This window comes from Oryzias latipes, chromosome 19 (assembly GCF_053564925.1).
Source record: "Oryzias latipes strain Hd-rR chromosome 19, Olatipes_Hd-rR_3.1".
Lineage (NCBI taxonomy): Eukaryota > Metazoa > Chordata > Actinopteri > Beloniformes > Adrianichthyidae > Oryzias > Oryzias latipes.
Window position 1 is genome coordinate 11,307,781 of NC_136255.1, and position 9,893 is coordinate 11,317,673.

Sequence of the window (9,893 nt, forward strand, 5' to 3'; positions counted from 1 at the left end):
AGGGGGCACCCGGATTTGAACCGGGGACCTCTCGATCTGCAGTTGAATGCTCTACCACTGAGCTATACCCCCTGACTGCACAGAAGCGTCACCAAGATATATTTATTATTCCTCATCGAGTAGATCGTCGTTTGTTCGTATTAGGATTATGTTGTAAAGCGCTTTAGTGAGATGTCACTGGTGGTGCCTACGTGTTCTTCTTGTTGAGCTTAGAATCATAGGCTGCTATCCATCTGAGTTGCCAGAAGATGGCGTCACTGTATGACATCATGTCACCGTAACAATAACTAAGTCATAACATGTTTTATATATTTTATTTCTGGTCACTTTCGCATGTGCTGGTGGCTGGGGCTGGGATTAAGATTTTACATACATTTCTCAATATACACTCATGTCCGTGCAATCAGTCTTACTATTACTTAAAAAGACGTGATAGAGAAGGCGTACAGCACATCGAACTGTTAATGCCTATAAGTCCCGTTATGCATTTGTTTCAAGCAAGGTTTTCTGTTGGCGCAGACGTAGTTTTTAATACTTTATATATATCTTTATTATATATATATCTTTGTGAGCCTAAATTGCTTTTTTGCTCATAAACCTTCATTTATTCTTAACATATTTATGAAATGTGTATTTTTCCACATACTCCATCTTGTCAACTAATGTGTTTTAGGGGATAACAACACTGCTATTGAAACCTAGGTTGAAACTCACACTTACGACGGTACTTGAATGCACCGTTGAAACCCTCCTCTCACTGTGGCTCTGGACTGTACATATAAAAGCCTCTTGAAGGACAGAAGGATGATATCTGTTTGATGCAAATCACTTCAAAAATATCTTTTCTTTTTCTGAAAAACGTGAGTTCTGGTTTTGAAGGTTTGAATAATTTCTGAGCCATGATGAATCCATCTTGTGGGAGATGCAATAAACCGGTTTACCCAACAGAAAAAATAAACTGCCTTGACAAGGTAAGTTAACAAACTGCACTTTCTTTTCTTTTTACTTTTCACACTTCTGCTTAAATTAAACCTTTTTTTTTACACGTAACATGAGAGTTTGTATTTTATTAATTGTGTAAATTGTAAAATAGTCTGCAAAAACAGATACAAATGAACAATGTTTGGAGTGATTCTGTAATTAGAAAAGTATTGCATTTTTTCAGCATAGGCTACTATTTTTGCAATGTCTTTCTATTATTCATTTCACAAAATAGTACTTTACTTTAATAACAACGTATTATACCGTTCGGCTACCCAAAATGTATATTATGTTCAAAGAACTGAAAGCTTGAGTTAGTAACCCTTGTGCTATCCTAGGCACTTTAACATTGGGAGTTGGGTCATCTAGACCCCACAAGACAGTGAGAACCTTTTTTCTTCAATGATTTGTGATCTTCACTGGTGTCCATGGATTACATGAAATCCTCTTCACCTTTATCTACCTTTGACATGGTAGGGAGAACACGTCAATGTTAGGGTGGGGTCATAGGATAGCACAAGGGATAAATAATAAAAAAGGCCACAATTAACATTTTTTTCCTGCTTTTTTCAGCCACTTTAAGGTTTTAATACTATTTCTGTTTTTAAAAAACAAGCCAGATTTTCTATAGGATTCTTAGACCCAAGCACTTAATTTGTGTTTCTAATAAAAGTGTTAAGTTCTAATTTTCACTGAATTGCTTTTCCAAAATGGTGCTTTCACTGGAATATTCATAGCCATTTTTCACTCAGATAAATGTGAAACACATATTTTTACTGTACTTGATCTTCTTTAGGAGTGCTAAATTGTGATGGAATGTGAGGCATTAAAATTTTGAGATAATAGTAAGTAAGAGATTCGGTTCAAATAAAGTAATTTTTCATGTTGGAAGTAACTTGTACAACACTCCATATATCCACACGCAAGAGGAAAAAAAAAGCAAAAGGAAAGAAATGTGAATAAACAAAAAACAGTTTATTTTTGTTTACCTGATTTACATGCTTTCAGAATAAAAGTCCCACAAACCAGTTAGTTAACTGACCAGCTGGAAAGCTACTGGTTCAGTATGCTATGTTCACTTATAAACCTTCATCAAGATTGGAATTAACAAGATTTGGGCACAAACTCTGCACAAATGGGAATCTCTGCAACTAATATTTTTTTTATTTATAACTTTTCCCTCATTTTTTTTTATCAGAGGTACAGTTTGTCTATACTTGGTTAATCATAAATATTAAAAGTATTTGATGCCTTTGCTTCATTTCTATCAATTCCTTCCACATTTTTCCTTCTGTGGTATTCGGATGGAAACTAAACTCTAAACTGCAGCCTTAGATTAGCATCTTTGTTATGATCTAAATGTCAAATACTTGTTTTTATTTTCTTTTAAAATGTTAAGGACCAGTAAAAGTTATGTACACTGCAAATTATGCTAAGATTTTTCTACATAAATATGCTTCTAAACATCTTTAGAGCCTCCATCTCATCAGTTGATTGCAAATTTAGAAATATTTCAACATTTTTGCTGCTTCTGGCATTTCATTTGCACAGTTTCGTACTGCTGAATGTAGCATAGCTTTGAATGTTGTCAAATTACAGATACTCTCAACAAATCAACTCACATACTTTACAAGTCATTTTTCTCCATTCATTTTTATTATGACATTTATCAATTCACTTTTTTCTTACATTGTATTATATTGTTTGTGGTTAACAATGCTTTCATCTTTTACCTTATATTTTCTGGATGGACACCATTTCATTTTCATATCTTCTCTGGCTCCTTCACCTCCAATTTTAAATTTTTTTAAAACCAATATTAATGTTTCCATTTAATTCTGGTCCCTTTATTCTACTTAACTTAACTCTAACTGTATTATTAGAGTATTAGCTTGGATGCATGCTCCCATTTATCATCAAGAAATTTTGAGCTGATTGTGAATCCCAGAGAGATTTTCCCTGATACTAAAATGCACAGGGTTTTTTAACATATATTTTATACTCTCCCTTTTTTTGATCATTCCAGTTCTGGCACAAATGTTGCTTCAGCTGTGAAGTTTGCAAAATGGCCCTGAGCATGAAGAACTACAAAGGCTTTGAGAAGAGACCCTACTGCAGTATGTGAGTCCACATTTTACACATACTCCACATTTATGTCAACTTCACCTTGATACCTGAGTGATCACTAAAATACATTAAAGTTTGTCTCACAGTACCATTTAGTTGTGTTTTTTTGTCTTCCCCTACGGGGTTAATTTGATCAACAATCTAATTGGAAGGTTAAAACAAATAAAATCAGCATTCGAGTTAATAGAACCAATATACATCATACAAGTTATTTTTGAGACACACAGAGTAATGGAAATTAGAAGCATCAAAGCGTGAAAAGGACGGAAAAATGACATGAATAGACATATTTTGACCACATGCTTTAAACAATGCTAGTGCATCACCTAAAATTTAAATCCTTTACTACTTCCATTTACTTTTCCCCCCCATCTTCCTTTGTTGTGACCCTGCAGAAGACAAAGTAGGTGTAGAAGGTGGAAAGACCATCTTAAAAAATGGGGATCTCATCTCCAAAGCAACATTTTCTTTATGGCAATCCAAATTGAAGGTAGCTGAAAAATATTTTTTTAGCTTAAAAAATAACCTGTGTCGAACTGTTGACCAAAACACTGAACCCAGTGTTCCTCCTGGTGGTTATAGGTTGGCGCCAGTGTTTGACAGCGGAGCCACCATCAGTTTGTGTATGTGTGTGTGTATGGGTAAATGACTGTAAAATGCTTTGGGCCTTCAAGGAGGACGTAAAGTGCTATTCAGTAAGCTTATGCCATTTTCTTAAAAAAACAAAACAAAAAAAAACTAGAATATCAGTGCCATTCAATCCTGTACTGATGGCCAAATAATCATCAGAAGCTTTTTGATATTTTAGACACCTTTTTGACATAAGACTGAAAGATCAGACTTGATTGAGAGTCATTTTATGTATTTCTGATTTTTCTTTTTAAACAGATCAATAAAATTGGCCTCAATAATTTATTTTCCACATGCTTCGTTTTCCACTGTTATAAAAGTATGTGATATATAGCAGTTTTTGTATTCTTTCCTCCTTAGGCATTACCCGAAAACCTCTTTTACAATTGTGACCGACACACCTGAGAATCTGCGGCTCAAACAACAGAGCCAACTCAACAGTCAGGTGAGGTCAGTTTTGTTGTTTTATGTGACCGAATTTCAGAGAAGATCAAAACATGTTAAATTTTACATTAAATTAAACGATGTGAACAATAGTTACAGATTGTAACAGTTGAAGTGGCTTCAGTTTGCAACAAAAATGCATTTGTATGCTACATAAGTGGTTTAAGTATTTTAACTTTAAATTCCACCCCAATCATCTATTGATCTGATGTAAATTGATTTAAAAACGTTCCCAGTGATTAATCCATTTTAGCCAAAATAAAAAAAAGTCTGTGTTATTTTCTAGGAAATAGTTTCTGCAGAATGGCAGTTTGTCAAAAGAAATTTGCCTCTGACTGTTAGCCTACACCCACTTCCCATTATCCCTTTGTTTACGGTTTCTCTCACTAGCTTACAATGCATAACAAGCACAACCTTACATTACTGGTGCATCTACTAGTGTGAGCAATACTGGAGCTATCCAGATGTACAGTTTTGAGCCGCATGCCGGCTCAGAAGACAAAAACAAAGAAATACATGGATCTAGTCATCTACGAGTTGATGCATCAGAATGGAGCAAAGCAGGGAGCTTTTGGCATCCCGCTGTATGTACTATGTCAAATCTATAAGCTTTTTCAAATGGCATTTTCTTGTCTGCTTCTGATTCACAATGATTAGAACAAAAAAATACTCAGGAGATTTAATTTTAAGCTTAATTTTCGTTATATAAATCCTCCATCATGAGAAAAATGTTATAAGAACATGCTTAAAAACACCCCAAAACATCATTTTCATTTGAGAGGGTCTTGAAAAGCTGCTTTTTTCTGTTCCATCCCCCCACTTTCCCCTCATTCGAGCTTCCCACTTCTTTGTTTATGACCATAAAAGTCTCTGCAGCCCAGCTCTCTCCCTGGCCAGCATTTTCCTCATAGCAAGGATGTGACTCACGCGCGTGTGTGTGTGTGTGTGGGTGTGTGTGTGTGTGTGTGTGTGTGCGGGCGGGAGGGGGTAGCAGGTTCAGATCTCAGATTTACTTTTAAATAAACATTTGTGTATTTCTGTGTCCAAACCTTCAGGGATGGTTGGAAGTGGCTGTCTAAATCCCATTTATGAGCATCTGTCTGTGAAGAACACAATCCTTTTTAGGCAAAAAGATAAACTCAAGTGTTTAAAGGTGAAATTCATTCTAAAGAAGAAGCTTGCTGAATGTTTGTGACAAAACTGCTTACAAGAAAAGGCCTATAAACCATAGAAAATAAAATAAATCAAAAAAACGTTTCTTATTTTCTATGTATTAAACCACGGCTCTAAAATTCCAGGAGTTTTGCCTCAGCCATTGCTTTAAAGTGTGACAAATTATCAAATGTCAAATAACAAAGAAGTAGGACAAAAAAGAAAATCAAAGTTATGTCAAGGTGAAACATAGGTGAAGCATCAAACAAGACAGATGAGTAGGGGTGCATTGGATCAGTAGGTCCGGCACACACATGTACAGCGGATACAGCGTGGGTTTTCTCCGGCTTCCTCCCACACTCCAAAAACATGCTCGGTCAGCACACACATCTTTTTTTTTTAATTTAATTTACAAAAGTTCAATAACATAGAACATGTTGTGGTACTATTTAAATTGAGTCTAACAAAAAGTTTTTTTTTTACTTTTTAACAAGGAACAGTGTTAGATTTAGTCAAACAAAATAAAAATAGAACATTAGCACGACTTGACTTTAAAAAGTGGGGAAGGGATTTTATTGTTACAGAGATACGCTGATGGAATTGAACTGTTTGTGGATGAATCAAATCCAACAATTCAAACGTGCTCTGAAATGAAACTGTTTTTGCAGGCTCTTTACAAAGAAGACTTTGAGAAGAACAAGGGAAAAGGGTTCAGCGTTGTGGCCGACACTCCAGAAATGCAGAGACTGAAGAAGACGCAAGATCAGATTAGCAACGTAGGTCCAGTTCCCCTTCAAAACCTTCCCTTTTACTTTGAAGCCCACTTTTTAAAGCAAATATAGAGCAAAACTTTGGCAGAGATTAAGTCAGTTTAGCTGTGAATAGTGAACAAAGAGAAGGATGTTGAAGTGTAGCTCTGCAGAGGCACATTTCTGACAATTCTTCCTGTCCACTCAGGAGAAGATGCCCAATATGGTCAACATTTCTCAGCTGTGTACACAAATTGAGCTGCTACACACACATGTATACTCATACCACAGAAACACAGACTTTATTTTGCTTTCATGAGAGTTGCAGAAAGGAATGATGGGTAATGAGCCAACATGTCAAAAGGTTACATCTATTTTCCCACTGATTATTTTTCTTTTTTCCTTCCACTTCTCTCTAGCACCCGTTTTTCATATAAATACAGTGTTGGGTAAACTATTTTTAAAAGGTTGTTGATTACTTTAGTTACTGGATGAAATTGTAATTAAATTACTTTACTCATTTATTTTAAAAAGTAATTCACTGATGCACAAAATGAATTACTAATCTATAAAATGTGTTTTTATTGTAAAAATATTTATTACATTGAAATGCTTTTCATTTTTTATTCATTCTAGATAAAATGTAAAAAAAAGATAAGATATAAAAAAGTATGTAAAATTCAACTTTTAACTTTATACATTTTCCGCTTTTTCCTTTTAAACAATTTTAAAGTGAAACGATTTCTAGTTGCACATGTCTCTCCCTCGTGCACTCGCACAGTTCCTGTGCCGCTGCGAGTGAAGGAACCTATCGCCCCTCCCTCTTCTGCTGAGTGCAAACCATTAACTCTAAATCTTTTACAGTCAATGTTGCAAACTCTATTTATATATTTATATATATATATATATATATATATATATATATATATGGTGTATATACAGTATATAAAACTGCTCCCAGGAAGAAGCCGGCTAGTGTCGTTCACACTAGAGTGTATGGCGTTTACTAGAGCTCTTTCACTCGTGACAGGGCAGTTCTCTGCTCTGTCGTACATCTGTTGCTTCTTGAAGAAGTGAGTCCAACACTCTAAAATGAGGAGTCTTCTTGCAGGATGTCCTTCTCTTATAATATTTTGAATTAAAGCAATGTGACTGCAGCAATGAGAGCCTGTCTGTACTTTAACCGATCCCCAACTCTGCATTAGCGTGCATTCAATGTGACTCTCCTTTTCGTTTCATTAAACCAACAGAAAATGTCAGAGCCTACAAAACTAGTAATGAAGTAACGAGGGTTTCTGTGGTCTAGTAATTGTAATTTCATAAGCGAAATTTGAATTGTAGTTCCTGAAGTTCCTCCGTTACTGACAAAAATAATTAAATGACTGTAATTCATTACTTTGTAATCTTTGTAAACACTCCTTGAATTTCAACCCTGATCTGTTTAAAGCCTTTCCAAACCTTGCTGAGGACTCAATGTTTACTCTCCCATCCACTGGCGTGTTGTCAAGCTTTTATTTAGTCCTAATAAAGCTGTCTCCAATAGCCTAAGCAGTTCTGCTCATACCTTCGCATCCACACAAACAGATATATTTTTAAACTCTTTAAATTACACTTTGATCTAATCTTTAAAGTAATTCAAAGTTTAACACACAAAACATAATAGATATCAGAATACATAAGTTCACTTTTTTGCATTCCCTTCCAACAAATTAATCAAAAACGATTTGACAATCATTACATTTAATGGATTCAGTGCAAATATGTCTATGAATAGAAGTAATTATAATGCCAAGAATCTTGTGGAATCATCTTTTATTTATTTTCTTATCAATTTATGAATTCAAATCCTAAAAAGGTCAGAAATATCTGTGTATTTTTTGTTTTTATTGTATTTTTTCCTTTTTTTTATTGCTTAAAATTGCTGGAAATCAATCAATAAAACAATATTTCCCGATAAAAAATTCAATTCAAATCCACACCTATGTGAACAGGATGAGCTTTGCTTTTGCCTCTGAAAATCTGTGGTAAAAAGAAAAAAATATTATTGTGTAAATTTATCACAAACAGGAGCATCCAGCTGAACTAAATAAATGGAAATACAAGGTAAAACTTTGAAATTAATTAGAGATTCACTAGAAGGGTTGCAACAAGCTGCAATTTTACTTTTCTGGTCTTGAATAAAGCACAAAGGGAGATTCAAGCTTAATTTTGCTTTCTTTTTTGATTAGGTGTTGATTAAATTCGCACAATATTATGAGGTTCAGTCTTTTTCCATTGGCACTATTATTATCCCTATAAGAGTAAATAATCGCTAGCAACGATTGGATTAAATCAAACAGTTTAAGCAAACCCAGAGAGTAGAGAATCAGATGGACAGTGCTGAAACATCAGGCATTTCACGAACTTCTGTTTCAACCCCATGATTAGAATAGAAGCCAGTAGCCGAGTACGATTTCTCACGAGGAGAGTCAAAGCAGACAGGCGCTGAGCATCTGCCCCAAGCAGCTCTGAGGATGTCTGGCTGATCTATCTTTATTCAGAATTGCATTGCCCCGGTTACAAAGAAAATAATAATAATAGTAATAATAATCAATTTGATTCAAAAGCGTCTTTCAAGGAACTCAAGGACACTGTACAAAACAAAAGTCAAGTAAGTTCACAAAAAATATTAATTAAAAACACAATAAATAGTAGCTGACAGAAAATCAAAAGTGAATTAGAGTGAAAAAGCAAAAGTAAATATTAATTCATAATTATGATGAAGAAACACTAGTTGTTTTTGGAAAGATAAATAGCCTGTATAAGATAATTTAAACACCTGTATAATAAATAACCTTGTCTTACTCATCCTACTGAAAAGCCCTTGAAAACCTGTAACCAAGGTATTCCTCACTACATTTTAACACACTTTGGTATCCCTGAAAAAAAGCCAAGACTTTTCATTGTTTCAAGGAATGAGTAAAAAGAAGTGTGGAGAGAAAAAAAAAACTACTGCCCTCATTTGGATTTCTCATATGTGCAGATTAAATACCATGAGGAATTTGAGAAGAGCAAAAGTCGAAGTGATGCGCCTCCTCCAGAAAACAGGAAAGGTGAGGCACAATTTAAAACTATTTGAAGAGAAAAATATTTCACTGACTTTTCTTTTTGATATGTGACTGCAGACCTTGAAAAACAACAGAATCCTCAAAGATCGGTTCAGCCTGCTGCTGAAATGCAACCTGCTGCTATAGCCCCACCTAGTGGAGGGGTAAGGATATTACATGAGCACAAATTTTAATTATTTGTGCATTGGGGACTTAACATTACAAGTGCATTTATGAAGTCAAAAGATTGATTTATCTACAATGTTGAATGTTTCATGCTACGGTTTACACATGACTTATGGAAAAAATAAAAATAAACACAACATTTGCCTTTTGTACAATTCAATGTAAATGAAACTGCACGTACTTCATACAACTTTTTTTCTCCACTCATTAGAAACGCTATCAGGCCTTGTACAGCTACACAGCGGCAGAATCGGATGAAGTTTCCTTTCAGGAGGGGGACCTGATCTTTGATGCAGAGCCAATAGATGAGGGATGGATGTACGGAAGCAACCAGCGAACAGGCCAGCGGGGAATGCTTCCACTGAATTACGTTCGACCCTTGTGAGACAAACATACTTTGTTGCCATCTTGTATGGAAATGAATGTGAGAGAAAACCATTATGAGTTGTCTTGTTACCTTTTCCCCCATCAAAAATTAAAAAAAAGGATAGTAGAATGACCAAGTTTAAGGATTAGAAGGTTGAACCCCCCAAAAAAG

General features: G+C 35.0%; 1 protein-coding gene and 1 non-coding gene across 3 annotated transcripts; one reads left to right on the plus strand and one right to left on the minus strand.

The window, feature by feature from the left end:
• On the minus strand, window positions 1–72 carry trnac-gca (transfer RNA cysteine (anticodon GCA)). Its single transcript has one exon. It is a non-coding gene; the product is annotated as a tRNA-Cys (tRNA).
• Window positions 73–757: 685 nt separating this feature from the next.
• Window positions 758–9,793, plus strand: LOC101165512 (LIM and SH3 domain protein 1). 2 transcript variants are annotated; one of them, XM_004080607.5, is made up of 7 exons: window positions 758–971; window positions 3,008–3,102; window positions 4,099–4,183; window positions 6,003–6,110; window positions 9,106–9,175; window positions 9,248–9,333; window positions 9,567–9,793. In XM_004080607.5, exons 1-7 carry the CDS (start codon window positions 900–902, stop codon window positions 9,738–9,740), a joined length of 690 nt encoding a protein of 229 aa, XP_004080655.2. In that variant the 5' UTR covers window positions 758–899; the 3' UTR covers window positions 9,741–9,793. The 2 variants fall into 2 exon arrangements, with proteins under 2 accessions (XP_004080655.2, XP_011486672.1); XM_011488370.4 differs by having other exon boundaries at window positions 9,627–9,793.
• The last annotated feature ends 100 nt before the right edge of the window (window positions 9,794–9,893 follow it).